At 37.2% G+C, this 26,779-nt stretch overlaps 1 protein-coding gene across 1 annotated transcript in view; it reads left to right on the plus strand.

Annotated features, from left to right (window-relative positions):
* DENND1A (DENN domain containing 1A) overlaps nucleotides 1-26,779 on the plus strand; it is a 581,826-nt gene that overhangs the window by 123,026 nt on the left and 432,021 nt on the right. The window contains exon 4 of the mRNA XM_042780373.1: nucleotides 21,192-21,241. Coding sequence (XP_042636307.1) covers nucleotides 21,192-21,241 — 50 coding nt within the window. The remainder of the gene's footprint in view (nucleotides 1-21,191; nucleotides 21,242-26,779) is intronic.

Raw genomic sequence — 26,779 nt, forward strand, 5'->3', positions numbered from 1 at the left:
CTTAGAGCTCTTTCCAGAGAGGTTTGAGCACATGCACCCACCCCTGCACATGTAGATCACTGCTTTGAGTTGCAGGTAATTTTTCTTTCCACTGGCACTGAAACAGAGGTTATAACGAAACCAACAATCTTTATGCATTTATAGAAACTATAAAATTTTTATGGAAATCTTTATATAGAAACTAACAGTGTTTCTTGTACAGGCTCTATAAGCAATGTAGAAACATTGTACATTGGGAAAAATAAAAAGGTGCCCTTTCTTTTATGGTTTTATATGGCCTATGTGATTTCAAACTTTCACTATAGGCAGTTAAGCAAATTATAAAAATATACATCACCTATATACTAAAAAGGGACAAAAAATATGTTGCATAACTTAGGCTAATTGTGATGGAAATTGACATTTCTGAGTTGCATGTAATTGCTTAAATATGGAGTTTTCATCTGTTCACATTTCAGGTATGCTTTAAAGAAAATATTTTTTAAGCTCACAGTTGTTTATTCACAGTATAACCTATGTAAATTGGTTGGAAGATTCTGATTAGAAAGACTGTAGAGATAAGATGGGGCAATCTACTTCCGTAGTGATACTGCCTCGGAAACCCAAGGAGGGGTCCCTGTGAGTCGACTCGATGGCACATAACAACAACAACACAACAACAAGTTGTATGTTGGTGGTTGCCTTACTCTCTTGGTGAGCTCATGTGTATGGAAATGTTCACCTTCCTGTCTTTCAAATCTGCTGAGATAGGGGCTAAACAGACCTGTTATAAAACTTACTCATAGGCTGGTTCATTGAAAAAATACTAATAAGTTAGTAAGAAAATTACAGATATAATCCACAGTTCCTAAAATTTTTGTTGCTGTTAAAGGAAGCCCCATTGTACTAACATTGTACGATATGAAATGCATGTGTATTTATTAAAAATGTAAAACAAATGATGATGTTGTTATGTGCTGTCGAGTCGGACCCCTCATAGCAACCCCTCCTTGGGTTTCCTAGGTGGTATCTCTATGGAGGTGGATTGCCCAACCTTCCTTCCAAAGAGTGGCTTATGGGTTTGAACTGCCAGCCTTCTGGTTAGCAGTCAAGTGCCTTAGGCACTGTGCTACCAGAACTCCTAAGACAAATGGTAGTGTTTGATTTTTCCTATTATTTTTAGTGTAGAAACCTAAGTAACGGTATACCTGGTCTGTGACATTGATTCCACAAAGGTGCTGCTAATCTTTCTACAGTAGCTTTCTACAGTGTTTAAGCTGTAGACTCACCATGTTGGAATTGAGACTTTGGGTTTGTGGTCCTTTGGGACTTGCATTCACCAAGCTCACAAAGAATGGAATTTGACCTAGCTGTTTCCCATTCTTCACCAAAGTGGGTGCTGTCATGCTTCCAACCTACTCACACAGTCTATTCAAATTAGGTCTACTTTAAATGGTTGAGGTCAAGTTTAATCCTGGAAACTTCTTATGAAATTGCATACCAGGGAGCAGAAGTTGTCAAAATTCATTTTAATCTCATCTAAGGGATTTACTTATACAAGGGTCAAATGAATCACGTTTTCAAATGATTCTATAACCTGCTCTTAAAAAAGACTAAGTTATAGTTACAAGTGACTGTATTTTCTGATTTTTGTCTTCCTATTCATTTTTGGTAGCAGAAACAGGGAGACTAGGTTTGATTTTGTGCATTAATTGAGCAACTGCTAAAGTATAGTGTCTGTATACTGTGAGCCAGGCACTGTATCAAGTAATAAGGGAGAAATAAGTAGATTCTCTCTCTCCCTCAAAGGAATGTATTGTTTAGTCTGCTCAAAGGTGGTGCATGTCTTGGGGGTTTATGATGGTTTGTAGGGCAGTGGCTCTGGTGGCATGATGGGTAAGGCATTTGACTGCTAACCAGAAGGTTGGCAATTCAAACCCACCGGCTGCTCCATAGGAGGAAGATGAAGCAATCCACTTCTGTAAAGATTTACAGCCTTGGAAATCCAATGTGGGTTGCCATGAGTTGAAATTGACTCGATGGCACTAGGTTTGAGTTGGTTTTGGCATGGCCAGAACACCTAAAATTGGGACTGTCTCTGAAAACAAGAACCTTTGAATGTGATGCCTCAATAAAATCACATGCTTGCAGTTTCTTATTTTTTTTATGCCATAAAAGTTAGCAAAATTAACAAGGGTGGGACAGCGAAATCCAACTAGAAAGTCTTGGAGTTGCCCTTAAAGGAAATCATCTTTTAAGCTTGTTTTAGATATGTGCTTTCTAAAAGTTACTGTTGATTCATGGGTTATTCGACCTCTTGCTTAAAAAGTCAGTTTCCACATTTCTTAGTAACATGCAGCGTAGGTTAAAGGTGAAAACATAATTTTTTTCTCATTCACAAATATAAACTCTCAATCTCTTCCGACCCTAAAACCTAGAAGGTACTTGTTAACGTAATAATAGCAAAGTGCATTGTGGAAGCAGCTTTCTCGGAGGAGTGCTTCAGTATCTGAGATTGCCACGAATCTAAGCATTCTGATGGACTGCATTAAGATTTCTAAAGAATTCATTGATAGTTTGCAGATGTATAAATGTGTACCAGATTAAACATCTGCTTCTTTGTATGTATTTAAGTGTCTTGTTGCTAATTCATTGGCTTAAATGTTTTTCAAATGTAGGCTCATGGGTGGGTAAAAAAATCTTAAAAAATCTATCATGTGTTGCTTCTTATTTTCCCCTGTGGTGTTGCAAGTCAAATTTATCATTTTAGACAAATGTCAGGTTGCTGCATTTAAAGTGTTTGGTGAAGAAAAACCACTTTGTATGTAAAGGTGCTATTTTGTAGTGTCCATATCTAGATTCCTGTCCCCTCCTCTCCCATTTCCAGAAAAAGGATGAATTTAAGAATTAGATGGGAATGGACTGGCTTCTTAATGAAAATGTTATTTCAAAACTTTAAATACTTTGCCAAACTCAGTTGAAAAATAGAGACATTTTCTGACTTAAGGCTCTTTTAAGTTGGAGATTTCTTCCGGATTTGGTCACTCCCCAGCTGTTACGGTTATATAGAAGGAACTCATTAAAAAGACAAATTCTTTTTGAGCCATTCTTGCTGAAAGCATGCCAAGCTGTACAGTTATGTTGGACTACCACTTGACTCTGACTCCAGAAAAGGCAATTTTGCAGCCTTTACTTACACAACCTTATTAGAAGTGTTTTCCTGGTTTTATTCTGGCTCCAAAACCCCCATTTGGTTTTAGGCCCTTGTGATTACTATTGAATAGTCTTATATTTAGTGAACTGCCCAGTGTGTCTACTTTCGAGAGCTTTTGTCTCATCTTTAGCCTCATGTAATGAATCCTTGTTGCTCATTGGATGTACTTACAAGTCTGCAGCCTTTAAGTCTTGTTGACTATTTCTCCTAAACTGCTCTTTAGTCTGTCTTATTCTTCTGTTTCCCATTGGTTCACACTCTCAGCTTCTCTCCTGTAGACTCTACCTAATGGCCTACAACTTAATGGCCCTACCATCACTGTCTTCCATTGGATAGCCAGTGAGATCTTTCTAAAACCTAAATTAAATCACACCACTTCTCTTTAATTAAAACTCTTCATAATTCCTTGGTACCTTCAAGATCAGGTCAAATTTTGTAACTTGGACTTAAAGCCCATAACAATCTGACCTTGACCTAACCTTCAGCCTTGTCTCCTATCACTTCCCCATACAACTTAAATACAGAATGGCTCACCATTTCCCAACATGCTTTGTTCCTTCCCCCTCTATATTTTTGCCCAAGCTGTTTTTACATCTATAATGCTCTTCCTTTTGTTCTTAAAGCTTGTGTTACTTCCTCTGTGAAACTTGATGTGTCTTGAGTGATTGGTTTATCTTCAGTGCTTTAAGAGCACTTGGACATTTTACTCCTTACAATGTACCGGGTATTGATGACCTGTTTGTCTTTTTGCCCATCTGTGAGCTCTTCAAGGATAGAAATGGCATGGCCAGTGTTAAAGGCCCCTCTTAGCATGTAGGACAAATTAGGGTCCCAGCGAACAACTGTGAATGGATAATGTGGCTTACAGATGTAATTGCTAAGGAGTTGGAGAGCACAGAGACATGATGGTGGTGATTAAGAGTATGGACTTGGGAGCCACAAAACACAGATTTGAATCCTCGCCCCCCCGCCCCTCCATTGACTGGGACTTAATGTCTTTGGGATTTTATTCCTTTGCCTGTAAACTAGAGTTAATAGTAGTAAGGCTCTCATAGGATTGTTGTGAGAGTTCAGTGATTTGAAATGTGTAAAGTGTTTGCTTAGTAGAGCCCTGGTAGTATAGTGATTATGTACTTGGCTGCTAACCAGAAGGCTGGTGGTTCAAACCCACCAGCCACTCCTCGGAAGGAAGGTTGGGCAATCCTACTTCTGAAGTGATACTGCCTCGGAAACCCAAGGAGGGATCGCTGTGAGTCGGGGCCGACTCGACAGCAACTAACAACAACAACAACAACAACATGAATCCTGTAGAGTTGACTCTATCTACAGCAGTGACTTTTTTGGTTTGGAAAGTGCTTAGAACAACACATGACTTCTACTTACCAATAAGCCATTTGACTGCTAACCAGAAGGCTGGCGGTTCAAACCCAGCAGCCACTCCTCAAAAGGCAGTCTGGGCAATCTACTTCTGTGGAGATACTGCGTCAGAAACCCAAGGAGGGGTCGCTATGACTTGGGTTTGACTCAATGGCAGTGAGTTTGTTTTTTATTTACCACAATTACTAGAAGTGGAGTTAAGGTAAAAGGGTGTAACCTATTTGGTTCCTTTGTTTTTGTCAGATATTGAGATTGTGAGTTATGATGTTTGCCTTTAGTATTTTGGACTAATCCCAGAGAGAATTTTGGAAAATCTTCTCTTTCTAAACCCACACTGTTCCCAGAGCAAAATTTAGAGAAGTCACAAATGTGAGACACACAAACACACACACACACAATTTTGTCAAGTAACAAACATACAATCAGAAGTAGTTCCTGAATATTTATGTTCTAAAATGTACTGAAAATATAAAAATTCTTTAAATGCTGATGAAGGGGTTTCAAATAACTAACTATTATTTATTTATTTAATTTCACTGTGAAACCTGTATGTTGAGATTTTCCATGTATAAAACCTCAGAAATTTCGTAATGGGTCCCACTCCTCTTGTAAATTAGCCCTTTTGGTTGCAAACAGTACTTTGTATTACAGTGTTAACTTTAATTTTTTAAATACTTATATTGCAGTATAGTAGAGTTAAGATTCCTCTGGCTACTGTAATTTCAAACTGTTTAACTTTGGTTGGTTTCAGATTTCAAAAGTGATATAATATGAAGCATAAGACTGTGGGTTTGTATGCACGTGTGTACCTGTGCATATAGCAGATTGGGGTTGGTAGGGAGAGATGAAAAGGTGTTTATAAATAGTTGAGATTGTCTTTTAAAGAATGTTGTGCTCATCAGAGATCACTTACTGACTCATCTTTCAAGAGTCACTCAAATGTTACCTCCTATGAGGAGCTCTTTGCATTTCTCGGGTCAACCTTACAGCACCTTCCTTTTATTTTGAGCATCTCTCTCTCCAGTACTTTATTGCATTTGCTTGTTTTCCTATCCTCCCTGTCTCCTAGACTACACATCAGGAATTCCTGCCTGCTTCATGCCCATGTCTAAGGCTTAGTATCATTTATGCATGTTAGTAGGCTAAATCCTTGATAAATAAACAGCCAAATAGTATGCACGTTATGGTCTTTGGGCTCAGAATTTGAATGGGGTAGAGTAAACCAAAACAGACATTCATTGAATCCCAGCTTACCTAGCAGAGGGTTAACCGGAAGTATTTAAGATTCTCATATTTGAATGTATTTATAAGATGGTTTCCCTTTATATAATATCTAGTTTTAGAAATATAAACTGTAAATTGTTGAGAACATTATTTTTATCAGAGAACTCTTTCAGCCTGCCATATATCATTTCTGGAGATGTGAACCCCTGGCAAATTGAGACGTATTTTTGAATTTTCTAAAGGTTTCTGCTATAATATATAGATTTAATGGCAGCTAAAAAATACTTTATGTTATTAATGTCTCATTTATTTCTTAAGAAATATCGTTCCATCCAAACATTTTAAGTAACTTTCTTTTTTAAAAACTGGTCAAAATAATAGTTGAAAGGTAAATATCCCCATGTTTGTTATATGAAATTTGGCTTTTGGATGTGTCACTTTGGGCAAGGGCTTTACCTTTTTTAAGCCTCATTTTCTTCATCTGTAAAATTAGGGAATAATGGGGCGATCTACTTCTGTAAAGATTTACAGCCTCGGAAATCCAGCGGGGGTCGCTATGAGTTGAAAATGACTCGATAGCATTGAGTTTTTTTTTTTTAAATAGGATTGGCAGGAAAGGTAGGTATAATGTATACATAATATCTGAGTTACTCTAGTTCAATAAATTTTTTTTTTTTTTTTGACATAGCATGAGGAAAATGAAGCAAAGAGAAAGTTTGCTGCTTCCATGTAATTGATGAGGTCTGATATTGTATTAAGTCCTAGAGTATGGATAAATCCAAGAGTGTAGATAAAGAGCCTGGAGCTGAGTGATAAAAAACTAACTCTTCTAACATCGCCCTTAATTTCTCACCACAGGCCAATGGCATGAATACCTGTATTTGTTCTTTCATTACCCTCCAGACAAGCCATGGTTTTTCCCTATTTCTAAGACTCTGTTAACCATAGTACAGTAGTTCCCCCTTATTCCACTGTTTGGCTTTCCGCGGTTTCAGTTACCAGCGGTCAACCGCGATCCGAAAATATTAAATGGAAAATTTCAGAAATAAACAATTCATAATTTAAAATGCATGCCATTCTGTGTAGCGTGATGAAATTTCATGCAGTGCTGCCTGGGATGTGAATCATCCCTTTGTCCGGGGTATCCATGCTGTAAATGCTCCCTACTCTCTAGTCTCTTTGTAGCCATCTTGGTTATCAGATCAGCTGTCACATTACTGCACACAGTACTTATGTTGAAGTAACCCTTAGTTTACTTAATAATTGTTCTATTTTATTATTAGTTATTGTTAATCTCTTACTGTGCCTAAGTTACAAATTAACTTTATCATACTTTATGTATGTATAGGCAAAAACATAACATGTGTAAGGTTTGGTACTATCTGTGGTTTCAGGCATCCACTGGTTTTTTTGGAACATACCCTTCACAGAGAAGGAAGGAACTACTGTATCCTGGACACATTTGAGAGTGAAAGTGGCACTGTTATTACAGAGGCATGACAAACATAACCTGGATGTGTCCTGGTAACTGACACATAAGATCACCCTACCTTCAGGCCATTTAACAGAACCATGCAGATATTTCACTCCACCGCTGCAGCTGGAAGCTGGTAGGAGAGAGGCATTAGCTTCATTTGGCGTGGGGGCTATCCAGAAGTTTTAGCCGTGTGAGTGTTTGAAACTGGGGAGCCAGAATGCTAATCAAATAGGAATAGAGAATGAGAATCTCTCTGTTGAATATCTCACTTGTGGCCAGTAAAGCAGCAAGCTGAGGATCTGGGAAGAGCTGGAGCGGTGGGGACAGATGAGCTTGGGTTTGATCCTAGTTCTTCCAGTTAGGCATGCTACTTCTTTACCTGTCTACCTGGAGCTAATTTTCCACAGTTTTCAAAGCTTAGGTCATCTATAAGAGGGTGATAGTATCTATATAAGATTACTGTAAGGGTTGATTAGCCACTCCTCGGAAGGAAGGTTGGGCAATCCTACTTCCGTAGTGATACTGCCTCGGAAACCCAAGGGGGGGTCGCTATGAGTCGGGTATGACTCAACGGCATATAACAACAACAACAACAAGGGTTGATTGAGCATATGTAAAACTTCTAGCACAGGACCTGACACATAATAGCTTTGTCATTTCTCTTCTGCTTGTCACTTAATACCATCCAGGGAGCAGATGACCCATGGTATGTGAGAAACAAAATAAAGGCTGAACAGTTAAGGTTTATACTCAAAAGAAACTTTTATAAGTTAATTAGATATTTTAAATTATATGCATAATTCTTATGTTAGCAAGCATAAGTATAATCAGTCATAAATGGTAGAGCTTTGACAGGATGACTAATACTACATTTGTATAAATTTTAATAGTTTTCTCTATTTTCATTTTCTATGTCGAGAATAAATATTAACCTTAAAGTTTGAGTATCTGATACTTTCAAGTGTATACTTTGGCCCACATGATCTCACTGCTTCATATGAAGCTAAAACAACATAGCATGTGGACTTATAGCACAGTGCTTGGCAATAGTAAGTGCCCAGGTAATACTATTTTTTTCCTCTTATAAATCTCTAAGTTATCACCTAAGTCAGTTTTTCAGCAATATCATTCACTGAATGTTTCCTCTGTGCCCAGTATTTTGCTAGACACTGACAATGGATATTAACTCTACTTTTTAAAACTCAGTCAAGTGGAGGAGACAGATCTGTAAAAATATTTTAATCAATTACATGATATACATTTAAAAGATACTTTGATATCTATGAAATTGGGGTGCATCTCGTAGTTGAAGGTATATCATTTCATTTGCAGCATTTTTTTTCTTAGTAGTACTTAAAAATAAGAATTTTATAGTCGATGGCTTCTTAGATTCAGTGATGTATAGAAGGATGTTTCAATAAAAAGCCGCACTTTCTCTATGTAGGAAAATGAGAGCTCAGAAGAAATACCAGATGTAAGGAGGCAGGTTCTGAAAACAGATTTGAGCTGTTTATGTTCAAATGTGTTTGTTTCTTTTGTTGTTGGCTTTGACCGCAGTTGCTTTCCCTGCTGTCAGGGTTGTTAGTCTGTTGAGTAAGTCTTCCTTCCCCTAGGCCTGATGAACATACAGAAGTTGGGTGGTCAGTCTGATGATAAGAATGATAGTAACAAGATAAGGGTGGGAACTCAGGAGGGGTGAGGAGCTCACTGAGAATAGCCTGTAACTCCCCCTGGAATCTGAAAGACTTGGGGGAAGATGGAGGGGTAGAAAGTGGTATGCAAGTGGGATGTAAAAGGATCCAAATTTTCCAGTAATTTCCAGTGCACTAGAATAAAGTCCAGATTCCTTAACATGGCCTATGATGCCCTATATGATTTGGCCCCTGCCAGCCTCTCCAACCTCATCTTCTGCCACTGTCTTCCTCACCTCCTAAGCTCCAGCATGCACACTTCTTTTAGTTCTTTGAATGTGCCATGCTTTCCTTGTTCAATGGCCCTTGCTCATGCTTTTGCCCCATCCCTCCTCTCCCAATATTTGCTTAGTTATTAACATCTACTTATTTTCAAGTCTCAGCTGAAAATGCCACCTCCTAAGAGGCTTTTCTTGACCTTTCCAACTCAGTTCAGGCCCCGTAATCATTTTGTGTTAGAGCACTCTGTCTTTTTCTTTCATAGCCCCTGTCACAATTTGAATTACACGTTGGCTTATTCATTTGTATGGCATCTCTCTTTTTAACTAGATTGTCAGCTCCATGAGGACAGAGATCACATCTTGTTTGGTCACTGCTTTATTCTGGCCTCTAGCACATTGTCTGGCACCAAATTAATTATCTTGCTTTTCTAAGATGACTTTGAAGTATAACTGATTTCAGGGACCCCCCCCCCTTATCTTTTATCTTTATTTGTTTACTAACATTTGCAAAGTTTTAAGAAATTGGAATCTGTTCTTCACAGTTATTTTGAAATTCAACAACCTTGGGAAATGTTTGAATGTAAGTCACATATATGGATCATCTGTCTATCAGCAAATATTAGAGGTGGTCTGAGATCCTTTGTGTTCTGATGGGGTGAAAGTAATTAGCAAACAGCAGTTTACCAATAGCCCAGATAGTGAGACTGGATTTTAGACATGTTGAATTGGAAATACATGTGGGACATGAGGTAGAGATGGTTAACGGGTAGCTGGAGGGACTTCAGAAGTAAAGATTTGAATTTCAGAGGCATTTATGTAGAGACACAACTGAAACTAGAGTGTAGATTGGACTATTGGTAGAGGAGATAAGAAGGAAGATAAAATCCTGAGAAATGCTCACCATTTAAGGGAAAAGAGTAAAAAGGGAGGACAGAAATTAAGGTCCTTTTATGTCTACATCTAACAGAACATCTGGCACATAACATGTTCAAGGGAATGAATGGAGAGTAGAGCACCAGAAGAGCCTTTCTTCTCTTTTAATGTTACTTTATAAGATAGCATCAAGAATGTAACCCTCCATCTGGAGAGCTCTCAATAATACAGAAAGTATGAATTAATTTCTTGGACAGCTACACATGTGACCATTAAAACAAACCTCTGGACTTTACCTGTAGTAATGAACTGTTAATATAAGAAAGAATTGAAGACCCTGGGAGTACAATAGTTAAAGGCAACAGAGGTAAATATTATTATATACACAATCCTGCAATAGCAGTAATAACAATAGTCTGTGAGTGGAGACACAGCAATGCAAGCTGAGCAGGTATGGGAAGGAGAATGGGACTATACCCATGCGTATATATAGGTTTGACAGAGGATATTTCTACATATGTATTTACATATGCTGCAAATATATCCATGAATATAGTATAGCATACAGGGGCAAAGTTGTGAAAAGTTCTTAGTCTTAACCAGACACCTCGAGGCAATGAGTTGCTGGGCCTGGGAGCTCAGGACCACGGACTTGGGGGACATCAGGGTCAGTTGGCTTTACACAGTACACTAAGACAATGTTCTCCATTGCTTTGGTGAGTAGTGACTAGGGTCTTAAGAGTTTGTGATTGGTCATCTAAGGTGCACCTATTGGTCTCTCCCTATCTAGAGCAAAGAAGGGTAAAGAAAATCAAAGATACGTGGAAACAATTAGTCCAGAAGGCTAACTGACCACTTGAATCTCAGCCTCTTTGATCCTGAGACCAGAAGATCTAGATAGTGCCTGGCTAACATTACTGACTGCTCTGAAAGGGATCACATTAGAAGGTCCTGGATAGAGTGGGAGAAAATGTGGAACAAAACTCAAAATCATTTAAAAACAAACAAACAAAAAAAAGGCTTAAACTGGTCTGATAGAGACTGGTACAATCCTCAAGACTATGACCCTCAGTCACCCTTCGGGCCTGTAATTAAACTCACCCCTGTGGCTCAGTTTTCAGCTAAACAATAGACAGATCTACAAGCTGAACAGTAACACTATGGAAGTACACACTCTTTGGAACAATCAACCACCCAAGATCAAAAGGGCAGCATTTGCCCTAGGACAAAGTTCAGAAGGCAGGAAGAGTGAGGAAAGGAGGAGAAATGAAAAGGAGAAACACAGGGATGAAGTGGGATGAGTGATATTACAGTGAAACAAAACCAAACTCACTGCCCTTGATTGGTTCCAACTCATAGCGACCCCCATTGAGTTTCCAAGGTTATGTAAATCTTTAAGGAAGCAGGCTGCCCAGTCTTTCTTCTGTGGAGTGGCTAGTGGGTTCAAACCACTGACCTCCAGGTTAGCAGCCAAATACCTTAACCAGTACACCACCAGAGCTCCTTGATGTTACATTGAAGGGATTGAAATCAATGACATGAAACAGTATACATGAATTATTGAATGGAAAACTGATTTGCTCTGCAAACTTTCACCCAGATCACAATTTTATATACACATATATGTGAAGGAATTGTTTCTATGAAGAGTCTCCATGCTACAACACATTTGTGAATTCTGAGTGGTGGAAATATGTCTTATTTTTAATTATTTGGGTTTTTAAATATTTTGTGAAATCTGCACTAAAAAGAATGTGTACTCTTGTTTGTATGCAGTAGGTATCTGGCCACTTAACAACAATCCTGTGTAAATTGTTGAATCAGTAGAGACCCAACAGGATTGGCATTGCTATTTTACCTTGTAGACCTTTCTTAATTTGAGTTTTTGTATGTGGGCGAGTTTGTTTGGGTTATGTTGTATAACCTGGCTCCTTAACATTTTCAGATTAGGAGTTGGAAAACTACAGCCAGCTGGCCAAATCCTGCCTGGGGCCTGTTTTTGTTATGGCCTTCGAGCTAAAAATCTAAGGTGGTTTTTACAGTTTAAAAGGGTCGTAAAAAGCAAAGAATATGCCACAGAGATATAAGTGGTCCGCAAAGCCTTAAATATTTACTATTGGCCCTTTGCAGAACAAGTTTGCTAACTTCTTTAGATTATAAATTGTGCATGAAATAAACCCAAAAATTCATAGGGAAAACTCACATCTATGACAGCAATTCTAGAATGATTTAGGAATTTTCTTTTAAATAGTGACTTAACTTGTTGAATTCCAAGAATACATTTTCAGTGGTGATATGTAAAATGTGTTAAGTTCCGCAATTTTTGTTTGATAGTTTGATCAGAGGTAAGAGAAATTCCATACTGTATGGAATATAGTTCTAGAAAATAGTTAAACCTATTCCAGTACCATTGTTGGGTTTAGTTTATCAGAGCCTCAGTAAATATCACCATGTACATGCTGCAACAAGCTGTGAAAGTAAAATAAAACATGTATGTGGGATTGAATTATTTCCTTTGTTTATATTTTGCTGGTTCTCTGAAGAGACCTTTTTTTCCCTAGTTACAAATGATGAAAATCCTTGAGTATTAGATTTTAGAAACCTGTTTTAAAAAACTATATGAGTTTTTAAAATTTTCATGTGTTTTATATTACCTGCGTTCTGTCTTTATAATGAGGTATCATTGATCTGTTCTCTGAGTATTAGTCTCCCAGTTCTTGGATCCAGTCCTCCTTACACATTTCTATCAGAATGTGCAAGTTTGTGGGAAATAAAACTTGACTTGGGACAGTTCTGTAATGGGAAGTGATTGCTTAGTGAGATCTGCCTAATCAATTGCTAAAAAAATTCTCTCTCCAAAGCAGATTTGATATTTACATTTTAATCTTCATATTCTGTTCACAGTGTTCGTTGAAGCTGTCTAACATCCCTTGCCACTGGATAAATAAAATGTGTTATTTCCTTTTCACCATTTTAAGCTATTATTGTCATATAAGAGGTATTAAACACAAGGTTGGGTATCTTACCAAACTATGATCCTGTCTATCAGAAGAAGCTGGGAACCTTGATTTATATGCCTTGTTAACTGATGATTTCAGTTCCATACTGGTAGTGCTAGAATAATTTGTATAAACCAAGCAGTACAGATTCCTTATTTTAGCACTAAGACTTACAAAGGCTTCTTTTAGCAGCCTTTAATTTTGTACTTATGTATGTGACATAGCCTGTGGCTGTGATAGCTACTGTGAATCTGCAGTTGTTTTGGGATGAAAGGAGGAGGCAGCTGGAAACTCGGTAGCTACATCTAGCTGTCTACCTAGAGAAGGCCTTGATTTCAAGTTTATCTAAACAAGCTCGACTAATCCCAACTATCTAGGGGGATCCACTGTCAAAACAAGCAGCGTGGCCCTGAGGCAAACACAGCTATACAGAAATGAAGGCTGGGGCTTCCAATACTCTGATGACTGCATACTAGAGGCTTTTTTCCCTCTGAAAGAGGGTAAGAGAGGTAGAATTTGCATAATGCCTTTTCATTGGAAACTTTTGGAAAGCTGACAGACCTCCAGCTTATAGATCTGTAGCCACAATACAGAGTCTATAGGAGAATCCTTGAATGACCTAACCATATTGAAAGAAAATATAAAAGCGTCCAAGTATAGCCAAGTGAGAGAGGAAAAGAGGCTGATGCATTGTCTAACATCTGCTGTACTTCTCGTTAGTTTTGTTCTGTGCTATTCTGTGTGGACTTTGGAGAAGCCTAAGACAGCCTAACATGAATCCTATAATCTTCCTTCTGAATATTTATGTAGTATGCCAGCTTCTAAGCTGTCCTTTGCGTTTTTCTACTTCCCCCTCATTTTCATGCTCTCAAATGAGGCCAACATTTCAAAAGCTAAATAAATGTTTGTGAATGTTTATAAAAGATTTGCATAAATTTGTCCTTGTCTGACAAAGATCACTTTTTTCTTATGCCAGTTCTGAAATTTTTTTTTTTTTTAAGGTTTTGGTGCTTGTCTTGACAACAAAGTCCTGCATCCCAGAACAATGATTGCTGATTAAGTGGGTACGCAATTGTGACTGAATAGGCTTTCAAGATACTGGGTAAAAAGGCCTATCATCTGAAGGCTGAATTATAGAATTTAGACAATGTTATCAGAAGTACATATTTAAATCTATTTTTTGGAACCATATCATTAGGTAAGACAAAGAGTTCTTACAAGTTCCAAGAGAAGTATAGCCACCCATGGTTTTAAAAATTCCCCTGTATAAATTTTAATAATTAGAGTGTTTCAGTAATACAGAATATCACTTTTTTTTCTATGGTTGAACATATTTAAAAATAATTTTGAGACCTTTAGACACTTTTTGGAAATCAAAAGTCTACCAGTTGTATTTGTTAATATGGTTACTGGGGTGGTGATCAGAGGAAATTTACCAGGTAGCCTTTTAAGACATCTGAAATTAAAACCACACCTTGAGAAAATATAAACTACATGAAATATGTGTTAGGGCTTAATTATAGGTCACACACACACACACACACACACACACACACAGCCCAGACACTCGTGCTGCCGACGTGTGTGCTGAATTCATTTATCTTTTAAAATTAGAATGGATTTTGTAGGGTGGCAGGGGATGTTGTGGGTAGAGGTGCTAATTTAGTTCAGAAATATTTGAAGATTGGCAGCAGAGAGAGGTAACCGCCAGTTCTGTTAGTCCTTTGGTTGTATTGGTTTAGAGGTTTAAGTTGTCATTAAGGCACAAACTAGAGCCACTTCTCTGACACAGTTTTTATCACATCTGCTAGGCTTATGTCCCAAGAGGAGACGTGGAGAGCAGTGAATTCAGCATGGGCCCATTACTGACTGCTTTTTCGCGTGTTGTAAAAGGAGTGAGACCTCAGGGAGGCTTGGAGCCTCCTCCCGTGTAATGTCCAAGTCAGATTTGAAGGACTGGTGGCAGGAAAGCTTTGGCCTTGGGGTGTGAATTCTAAGAAATAGAGGCACAATTAAGTTTAAAAAATTCAAGGACTTTGAGCTTGATAATGAAAGATTTTTTCTAGACTAATGTGAGCAGAAAAGTTGCCCATCTGTGCACATTTTTGTGTGCATTTAAAATATTTAAAAGCTGACAGCTTTTAATATGCTTACAAAATAGTATTTCTATCAGTGCTCTCTCTTTTTTTTTTAAAGTATCTTCCTGAGGGCAAGTTGCTTCTTCAGTGAAATCATGTTTGCAGTTTTACTGTTGGGACCTTCTTCCTTTGGTATGTGCTGACTTGTGTCCCCACTCCCCCCTTCTACTTCCTCCACTCATTCTTCCTTTTAGAAATATTGATAATGTAAATGTTCAGATTCATACAGGATTTAAAATGTTTAAGGAAATGAACAAGGCAGAAACTTTTAGGATAATAATATTAATTCCAAGACATTGCATTACTTATGCCACCAAATGCTGATTGTAAGAGGTTGTAGTCAAATCATTTGTTTGTTTTGGAAGTATTTAACACAAGTGTGAGGAATTTTATAGATGTTTAACTTTGACCTTATAAATATAGCTCTCTCATTTTCTTCTCCTTTGCTGTAAGGCTTAAAGTAAATAAAAGGAAATCTTGGAATCAAGGATATTTTACACTATTGTAATTTGGAAACAGCTTTGTTTTAAAGAAAGGAAAGGATAAAATAATTTAAAAGACTTGTTAAAAATTTTGGAAAATTCAGTATTTTTACTTTGGTCTTCAAAGTCCATGGAGATTAACAGAAGTTCTAGAGGTGACACTTCTGCTATTGTAAGCATTCCGCTCATGTATTTAATGACCTTGATAATTTAGATACAAAGCTTATAGGATACAAGTTTATGGAGTATGACAGATTTATTATAATTTTATCTTTGAATTACAACATTGACTTGATTAAGTTATACACATTAACATAATAATAACATATACATGACTCCATATTAATGAAAGTTTACAAAAAAGTAAACTAGAGGTAAATATTGAAATGTACCAAAGAAAGGAAGGCGACTCTGTTGCATTTGGGCAGCGTTGTTGGAAATTTGACCCGGCTTTTATGTTTGGGTGTTGAAAGGCCTTTCAAAGCTTCTTATTCAAAACTGCTTTTTTCTCACTGAAGAAAAATTAAAATTTAGTTGTAAATGTAGTATAGATCTTGGATTTAATTTGACGTTTATAGTGAAGGAGAAAAATTGTATTTCCTGTTTTCATATATAGGGAACTTTTGATCAACACTCTTGAACTTGGTGTTAATTATGCTTCCGGGAACTTTTTACTATTATATTTTGCCCTTCTTGATCATATAGCATTTAGAATCTCTATTAACTTTCACAGGGAGTCCCTGGTTTTAACTTGAAATGGCTTAATGTAGAAATTTTGTTAGCTTTTTGTATGTTTGGATTTTGTAGTGTTCTGTTTTTAGCTTTCACCTTGAGTTTTAAGATCATCAATCAAAGGCTTTTCTTTCAAGTCAGTTGCACTGATCCCAACTGCAGAACTTAAAGGGTCAGCATTTCCTTCATGCTATTAAAAAAAATTTAAACACAGAAATGGAATATTTCAGGAATTTGAGCTCCCCTGATCTTTTCATCACACAGCTACGTTTTGAAATGAACAAATAAATTAGGTAAGAAACTCAGGGGCTGTTCTCCCACGCTTGCCCTTCTCTCCCCTCCTGCACTCTCTTTTGGGACAGAGTTAAATTATCTGTAATATTTATTACTGACTGCTGTATCTGCTTTCAGCAAGCCACAATGAGGCTGATTGTGGCTTTACACATTTTAAAGACTTTCATTTATTCAGGCTATCTCTTTCTTTTATTTAAATGTTTTCCAGCACACATTTCCCCTCCCCCCTCTTTTGAACTATTGAGAATGTGCCTCATCTCCCAACATTCTGAATCTAACCTCAGTGGGTACTCTAATCAGCGTGTGCTTTTGTGTTTCAGATGGCATTTATTTGTGGGTATGGATGTCTGTGTCAGACTGTCAGTTGTTTTGATCTGCCAAATACAACTAATTTTTGTTTATAGGTCTCAATGAAACAATGAAAAGAATATTTGGCATCTGAACTGTTGCAGGATCTTTACTTCCTGCCGTGTAGCTCAAATTCAGGGGGAATTGGTTTATCCTTCTCATTAATAATAATTCCAGTTAACTCTATAGAATTTAGTTTTCAAAGTTTTGCTTCCAGATAGTGTTCTGTAATGGATGAATTATAAATTTACAACTTTAGCAGACTTTTAAGAGAATGGCCCAGTCTGACATAATCTATTTTCCCCATATTGGAGTAAGTTTCCTCGTTGGACCTTCTGACCAGATGAGAATTCAGACTGGGTGAAATGAATTCAAAGTCACTGAGATGAATCTTGAGTTCATTTCTAAATTTCCTTTGCAAGTGAATCCACTGTTAGGTGTGCTAATTTCATATCTTTGATTCCTACTCTGAGGCTTGACATCTCCTTGTGGGCAGAGCTCTGTAGATGTTGTTTTTCTACCGCACTGTGCAATCTGCTGTTTAATGTATGCATAACTGAGAGGTTTGAGCAACACTTCCTCCCTGCCCCCTCTGCTCTTATTTCTTCCTGCATGAAATATCGTGTATTTTGTTAGGAAGAAAAGCCCTTTTGGAAATTGCCTATTTCATAAATTGTCTGGTGACACAAAGGGGTTGAATACTGTATTCTTGTCTCATTTATTTTGAAAACTTTGCTACTGAACTCACCTTAATCAATGAGCTCAGTGTTGTCTCCAATAAGTTATGTGTTGGATATATTGATTGGGAGGGATTTTAGAAAACCCGTCTGGGGTTTATAATGTCAGCAGTGTTTTGATTATGAAAAGAGTTGGAACCTGGGGACATGGAACCAGGTGGCGAATGTCCTAAAGCCAGTGGTGACATGGTGGACTGGTTCCCTCCTGGGATCTGGTTCATGCCCTGCACTTTAACTGTGGTGACTGGCTACTACAGATTCACTTTTTTGCTCATTAAAATGTTACAAAATCAAACTGTACATGAAAAGATTTGTGAACATATAAACTCGGGGATTGATCTGTAGAACGGCACACAGTCCTACCCACCTCCCGCCTCAGCACTGGGGTCATTTACATCTCATCAGCTGTGCTGCAGCCTGAAGACCCGATCTATGTTGATGGAGTTGAGGCTATGCTAAGGCTAGTTGTCTGAAAGAGCTTGTGTAGGCAAGAGAAGGGAAGGATAGAAGAGGAAAATTACCACCTACAAAGAAAGTCCCCTGACCAAAAACACAGATTCTGGAGAGAAAAGGGAATTGCTATCTGGTTAGTGCCTGTGACCCTAGTAAAGTTAATAGTGAAAGGATTGTGGGATACTCTCTCATACATATAACCCTCAAGATGTGTTTAAATCAGTGTTTTAAATCCCTCCCCTTTTAGAGAGTATTCTCATATTCAAGCAATTGTGTTCTTCCTTAGAAAAAGAGGGTAAGGTAGTTGAATGTTTTTAAATAAGGAAAACATCAGTATTAATGAAAATTGGTTTATTTCAGCAGTCTTTATTTACAAAAAAGTTTGCTTGTTTTTCTCTCTCTTCCTGTTTTCCCCTTCTCCAAATAAGACATAGATATTTCACTTCTGATTGAGATAATGTATGAATATGCCTAACACAGAGTAGATGCTCATTTTTGTTTTCTCCTCTAACAGCATACCACCATCTTGTTTGACTTAAATTGGAATATCAAGCTCTTGTAATACCACAAACATGAAGAAACATATTGTAAGATACAAACATGTGCCTACATTTGCCTATGTGTGTCCCCCCTCCCCAGTGCTTAATTAGACTTATCACTGTTTTCTTGGGTCAAAAGGAAAGCTCTTGGGAAGGGGGTTATACTCAGCCTAGATTGGGTATTTTGTTATTTGTTCTAATATTATCTGACAGATAAGTTCAAGGTTGGTTATTACTCTTGACATCAGAAAGTGATAAGTAGTTTCTATATTGTAGTGAGTAATAAGTTGGGCATATTAGATTCCTTTGACTCTACTGTAGAGCACAATGCTTTCTCGTAGCTATGGGGGTCCTTTCTTTCAACAATCTTTGAGGCCTTTTGCCAGTGAAACTCCAGCATAGATGGAGTGGAGAAGCTTTTTCTGCACCTGTAACTTTTAAGGGGTAAAGGATAACTGTCTTTGTAGCTGATGTTGGCAATGTCTGAGCACTTGGTGCTGAGCTTTAAAGAACGCTTCATGCATATACTGAGTTAAGAGATGCTTTGTGGTATTATTTGAAACCTGAGGCGAAAGGAAATATGTAAGGAATTGTTTTTGTGTGTGTGTAAATTATTGGTATTTTGTGTATGTGGGTCAGAGTGTATTTTATAATTAAAGTTGCAGACATTAAAATGGATCTTTTAAATGATCTCTTTTCCAATATTTGCCTGATAGTAACATTATATGCTGATAAATTATTCTTTCTTTTCTGATTTTTTATGAGCTATTATAATTTATTTAACCATAGTCAGTTTTAAAACAATACTTACGGACTTCTGAATGCCGCAATGAAATTAACTAATGTATCTATAATGCATCTTAGAATATTCTGTGAGGTAATGTTTTCTTATCTACTCTTTTTCATTTTTTTAGTTTCCTATTCATTTACTATTTGATGACATACCTTAGCAGTGCTGGGATATACATAGTACCAGACCAGGATGATATTAAAAAGTAGGGTATGCTCAATTGAATTATGTAGGCGGAACATGCTCTGGCAGAGCAAGTCAATGTACTTTCTGCTTCATTGAATGGGTTATTAGATTGATGTGGTTTATTTCTTGAATGATAGAACTGGTTTTAAAAATAAATGAAGCGAGAAGCATCAATTCCGTTAGCATTGATAATTCATTATTATTGGTTAGAAAAGTGCTACATTTGTAAACTGATCTTTAATTTATCACTTGGATTAGGATTTGCAATGGGCAGGATTGTTTTAATTTGAACCAGCTTCTCAATGCCTGAAAAATGTGTTCTTCATTTTGTCTTGAAGTTGGGATTTTAAATAGAGAACAAATCAAATCCATGGAAAGAATACTTTTTAAAAAATGCATACCATTAACCTGTGAACTTAAAATAAGCACCAACTGGGGGCTATTCAAGTCTGCAATTAAATTAAGTAGAGATAGAGAAAATTCTACGAAGTAAGTAATAATAAATTTTGTATAGTGTTTAGCTGTGTGTATATATGCTCTCTATATGAACTGTATCTATTGGGAAAAGACACACACCACTGTATACTATGTCTCATGTACCAGTATTTATCCTTCTCTTAATGTAAGATGGTTGCCTTTTATCAATAAGTCTTTGAAATGTCACTCTACTTTTTGTACTTTCCACTAACCTTGAAAAATGTACTTGGTTTTATGTGCCTATATATTTGTAAAGAGACATTTAAACTGGTAGTTTGCTTTAGATTTTAATAAATTACAAGCTGGTAAGTGTATCCAACAGTGATATTTAACTAAAATTAGTGCATTCTTATAATTGTTAGTTCGATTATAAAATAAATTTCTGCCAGAAATGGCAACTTCTTTATAAAGTGGATAAATAAAGTTTAAAACTCTAAAACATTTAGTTCATAACGTTCAGAAACATTTCTCTTCAAGTTGGCTTTATGTTCTGCTTGTAATTTAGCCTATTGATGTTGGGAAGCGTTGTCTAATCCCGGCCCCCTCCGTTCCTAGGTAACAGGCAAAAGCGATGCCAGCAACAGCGGCCCTGCCAGGCCAAACCCATGTGGCTTGGTGTTATTCACTCTGATCCATATGGTCAGGCTGGAGATGGTCCCTGGAGGGGTGTTAACACTCAGCAACTCAACCGCCTCCCTCCCTTCAGAGCTTTCCTGCATGGCTCCTGCTGCTTGCCCATGTGTGATTCTTGATTAATTTTTCATTTTTAATGAAGTTTGATCATGTTTATTATTTCTCATGATTGACTGCCTGGTACTCCTCCCATGTAATTGATAAAGCCCATATTTCTTCATCTGTCTCCTGTTTCTTTAGGGTAAAGTTGCTAGATTGTGTGCTGTGGTTAATGTTAGATTTATTGGTCCCATTAGATTTATAAATTATCTCTCTTTCTCTCCACAGGAAGTTCTACAGACTTTGACCAAGTTTTGTTTCCCCTTCTATGTGGACAGGTAGTGTCAGATTTTCAAACTTTACTGGAAAAAAAGTGTCAATAAACCTGCTATAGAAAATAAAAACCATACCATTCTTAACATTCTGTCTGTTTAACTGTGATTTAAAACACCTATGTTCTGAGGAGAGTTGCAATATTGTCCTTTCCTGGGAATTTTATTGACAGTATCAAAAAGTTTAAAGCTTAGAACTTTGCATTGGTTAGTTTGTGAGCTGTATTTTGTATGACATTAACTTCTTAATTTTGGTTATCAGACTCAAACTATGATTAAGAATGGTTGGTATTTAATCCAGCACTATGTAATTTCTTTTTAAATCTGAATATATTGTACTTAAACAAGAGTATTACCTGACTCCATGGCCTTACAAATATTATGTAGCAGAGCCCCCTACCCCCCGAAAATGTAACTCAGCAGAGGCCTATCTTGTTTAAGGTATTCAGCTTTTTAAAGGATAAGTGGCATGTTGCTCAAGAATGTTCTGTGTTTAGTTTAGATGGCTAAGAATGATTTCTCTGGGGGATCCAGTGTTTTCTGTAGATTGCTCGACTAAAAAATACAAATTCATCTAAACATTTCTTTAATATTTGCATCATGGTGAATTGTTTCTTGGAGAAGTACAAATATAAGGACACTGAGATAATTAAAATCATCTGAGGGTTTAAAAATATCAGCCACTGGTTAGCGGTAACAATTATAGAGGAGCTTCTTTATTTACTTTCTATAATTATAATTGACTAACAATATTAATAAAATGGTAAAACAAATCATCTTTATCTTATTTTTAAGAAATGTCTACTGTGTTTTCCATTGCAGTTTAAGAATTTTAAAAATTTATTGTCTACTTCATTGTTGTCTCTTTTCAATGGTTTTTAAAATTTTCTTTTCAGGGGAAATTGAACTATGAGACCACACATACATTACATTTTAAAAATTCCACTTTTGGTGACAGGGAAATTTTCAAAAATATCATTTTAAGTAATAAGTGCTGTGATATGTTCCAAGAAAACTATAAAGTATGCCCATTTTCAGGAATGGTTTATCATGTGTTTTAATGTCTTTAAACAAGGCAGAGCCTGAAAAATCTAGTAACTTAGAATGCATGCGGGTAGGTATGCCAGTTGATTCTTTTCTGTATTTGTGGTGCCAGTGTCCTGGCTTATTGTGCATAAATCTAAAAATGGGTGTGAGTTGAGAATTGGTAGCCAAAGGAGTTAAAAGAGTACTAAAAAGCAAAAAGAGTGCTAAAAAAGCAACTTTGGAGTATTGCCAGCCATTGATAACCACTGCTTTCCCTGGTTCTAATGTGTTATTTTTTAAAGCCTGTCAACCACTCTAGTATTTCCAGATTCAGGCTCTTTAGATTCGGTACCAGGTTTACTTGACTAGCAGACTGATGCTCAACACAGAATAGCCTTACCTTGAAGAGGATCAGTCTTTGTAATGAGAGTCCTCTTGTCTCTTCTTTATCCTATTCCTTCTAAAAGTAGCCAGGAAATAGGGTTTTGTTTAGAGATATTTAATGCAAACTTCACATTTATATGTATGAATTAGTGATGCATGAAATCTCCTCCAGTCACTTATAAAATGTATTACAAATTATGGCAAGGGCATATTTATACAAATTAATAAAGCTGAAATGTTTAAAAAATGTGGTTAGGTTCTTAACAAAGAGAAATAAGGGAAAACATTTTTACACGACTTCTAGGAGAGTGGTGATCTGTTTTGGATAGGCATTCATTAATTGACTTTGTAAACTAATATTAGAACAAAAGTAACTGTGAGATTAACATCTCCCTTCCCTGCCTACTCACATCACACACACCCCTCTACTTACCTGTCTGAGTGATTACATTCTGAAATAGGGGAAAAGCAGAGTCCTTAAGTGATAGTTCTAAAATCTTTTTCTTTTTTTTTCCTTTTGTTCACAATAATGTCTAATGCCTTTTTTCCTTTCAGAAAAAAAAACAATTTGTTCCTCCAATATACATCTTCCCAAATTACTTTCCCCTAATTACATTCTTATATATATATTTTTTCACAGAATGATTAGGGTACAGATATATCCCTTTACAGATATATTTTATTCCTGGTCATGTACAATAGCTCATTCTTACATTGTATTATATTATTCCTCTGGGTGTTGATAACTTATTGATACAAAAATAAAAACCTCTTTGTTTTGGGGACTCTCTGTTTTCTTCTTTTTCCTCATATCTAACCTGGCATACTTTAATGCAGAAGAAGTAATAATAATGACATTCATTTTCAATAAATTCAAAGGCTTTAATGTCATGATTTTTTTTTTTTATTAGTTTGCAGTTAACACTGTCAAACGGATATGCCCTGAATCTGAAGCCCACAAAGCCCCCCAGGTGTGTTTATGATATTGTTTGACTTAGAAAATCTGCCAGTATGGGAGATGAGTAATGCCTCCAGGTGATAGTGTTCAAAAGAGAAAGCTTCCTAACCTTTTCAGTATCTTTGCTTTTCTACCCCAAGGAACAGTAATACAACTTTCTGACATTTCTAGTCTATATCAAGAGTGGGATTTTCACAGTCGTCATCAAATCACTCGTTAACATTGACATCTTACTGTCTCTTGTGTTGTTTTAAGATTTTCTTTCTGAAACTAGGACTTATGAAAAATAATAATGCTGGTAGCTCTTCAAAGAAAGTGCTTTCTCATGTATTGTCCTATTTTATTCTATCCTAAGAGATAAGGACAAGTGCCACTGTCTTCATTTGAAAAAAAATCTAAGCTTAGAGGCTTATGTTGAGTCCACAAATGTGGCAAGAAGTGGTTTAGTGGAAGGGGAAGGTAAGAGCAAACTAGAGAGAAATTGTGAGTGAGCCTAGAGATTGTGGGAGGCGGAGCAGATGGAGCCTGCTGAGGAAGAGGGTGTGTGTCCTTTGGTAGTTTGGACTCTGGCTGCGGGAAGCCTTGAAAATATATGAGAACAAGACCACAGGATTTTAAAGCTGAAATTCCTCTGGCTTAAGCATCCCATTTTATAGAAGGGAAACTGAAGACCCATAGAGATGCAATGACTTGTTTATGGTCCCAACTGTGTAGTTACAGAGCTAGGAAGGGAGCAGATGTTCCTATTCCCAGTCGAGTTACTTCTGCGCTCCACTGTGCTTGAAGTTCTTGTTGGAGGGGAGTGGTGGGGTGACAGTGCTGAGTTCACTCTGTCACTCTCAAAAATGTACCATTATTGGTGAAAGCAATGTCTTGTGAGAGAAAAGAAGGAGAAGAAGAAGAAGATGATGGTGATGATGATGATGTGTGCTATTTCATATTGTGGTGCTACCTGCCTTTGATAGCTGACAATTGGCTTCAGTTAACCAAGCATTCAAGAAACTCATTGGATGATGGAAATCCTCACCCTTCCCGTGTATATATTTATCTCTTTAAAGAACCCAGCAAGTTAGCCACCACTCAGTTGCCCTATAAATTACACTGCTTTTCACAAACGATATGAGCATTAAATGAAATGACATCTTTTCAAGGGCAGAGGCATAGTTTAATGGTTCAGCATGTAACCACAGCTGCAAATGTGGTTTAAATATTAGTTACCATTTTATTAGAGTACCTGGGTGGTGCACATGGTTGACATGCTTGACTGCTGACAGGAGGATTGGAGGTTGGAGGTCAGAGTCTACCCAGAGGTGCTTTGGGAGGAAGACTTGGTGATCTAGTTTCCAAATACCAGCCACTGAAAACCCTGTAGAGTACAGTTCTTCTTTGCTCCATGTGAAGTCTCCATGAGTTGGAGTTCTCGACAACTAGAACCATTTTATTATATATCTATATGTGCCAGTCATTGTGCTATGTTCTTTTCCTGCATTTAAAGGTTACACATTTGCAAGGTTACTATAATTATCTTGCCACATATGAGAAAAAAAAGAGGCTCAGATGGGTTCAATAACTTGCCTAAGGTCCCATTATCATTAAGTGGTAGAGTTGATTTAGGAACCTATACCCACCACATCTATCATACTCTTTCTGCTATATCATACTGCTTCCATTAGATTCATCACAGCATAAATAAATTAGCCAAGTAAAGTTTTTTATTTCAAAAACAATATAATGTTTATTGTAAAAAAGCAGAAAATTCAGAGGAGCAAAGAAAATTAAACCCATGCAGAGACAGCATGGTTAGCACGTTAGTATATAGCCTTTCAAACCCCTCCTCTTGCTCCCGTACATTTACCCTGCTCTCCTTTTCAAAACTGAGTCCATTGACCCCCCCTCCCCCCCTTTAGTCCCTTGGTTTTGGTTTAAGCTATGCCTTTAGATAACAATGAAGCAGTTGGCCTGTGGTGGGCAGAACATTGAGGATAGCAGCCAGGAGACTGTGGTTTCCGTTTTGGCTGTGCCACTGTGACTTATTCTGTGCTCTTGAGGGCTTTAGTTTCTTCATGGATGAAATTGAGGGAGTTGGATTAGATCTCCACTGTTCCTTCTGGTTTTCATACTTTTGATTCTCTACTTATGATTCATATTAACTTCGTCAGAGTCATGTAGACGAAGTGAGTGCAGAGATCTCTGGCTGTTTTCAGAATCATCCATTGAGTTTCTCAAGCAGATGAGTGTTGCTCTGTATCGGGCAACATGTGACCCAGGGTTGGTCCCCAGACATTTCGGATCAATGTCTTTCTCACAACTTGGACCTTTGAGCAGGGAGGATGGGAAACTTGGATTTTAAACAGATGTAAAGTATGTTTCAGAAGGGAGTTTCAAGGCTCGTGTAACTAAAGGCTAGGAGATATAATAGTTTGATGATGTTCTTTTCAGGCTTATCACCCATAATGCATTCAAGGAAAGGAGATGCAGCTCTTGGAGGTGCCTTGAATAGATGGCTCAGTAGATAATTGTTAGTAAGGAATAATAAATGGAGGGTGACACTGAATGTTTTGGTTCTATACCAGTGATAATTACCATTTTATTATATATGTACTATATGCTAGTTCGGGAGCTCTGGTAGCATAGTGCCTAAGGCACTTGACTGCTAACTAGAAGGCTGGTGGTTCAAACCCACCAGCCACTCCTTGGAAAGTCGGGTCCGACTTGACGGCACATAACAACAACAACAACATATGCTAGTTATTTTGTATAAATTATTTTTAATTCTCCAAAACCACTCTGCAAAGTAAGTAGTAGTATATCCATTTTACAGATGATACTCAGAGGTATACTAATTTGTCGGTGCTCACATAGCTTCACTTTAAAGTCTGGGCTTTACTGTTTCATCTTCTCTCTCCTGCATCATAAATTGCTGCCTCTATAGGATCATTCTCAGCAGCATTAAAACAAGTTCTGGTATTCTTCTGTTCTTTTTTTTAAAAAAAATTTACTTTTCTTTGACTCTTCATTCCCATCCAATTACTGATTCATTCCCCTTAATAGCAGAACTTCTCAGAAGACTTGTCTGCACACTTGAGTTTATTCCTCATTCCTGTTCAGCCTGTCTTCTGCTTTTGTTATGCAACTAGAGCTGTTCTTATCAATGTCATCCAAAACCTCCATATTGC

Source organism: Orycteropus afer, unplaced genomic scaffold, assembly GCF_000298275.1.
Source record: "Orycteropus afer afer isolate SDZICR_OR568_19922 unplaced genomic scaffold, OryAfe1.0 scaffold00037, whole genome shotgun sequence".
Classification (NCBI taxonomy): domain Eukaryota; kingdom Metazoa; phylum Chordata; class Mammalia; order Tubulidentata; family Orycteropodidae; genus Orycteropus; species Orycteropus afer.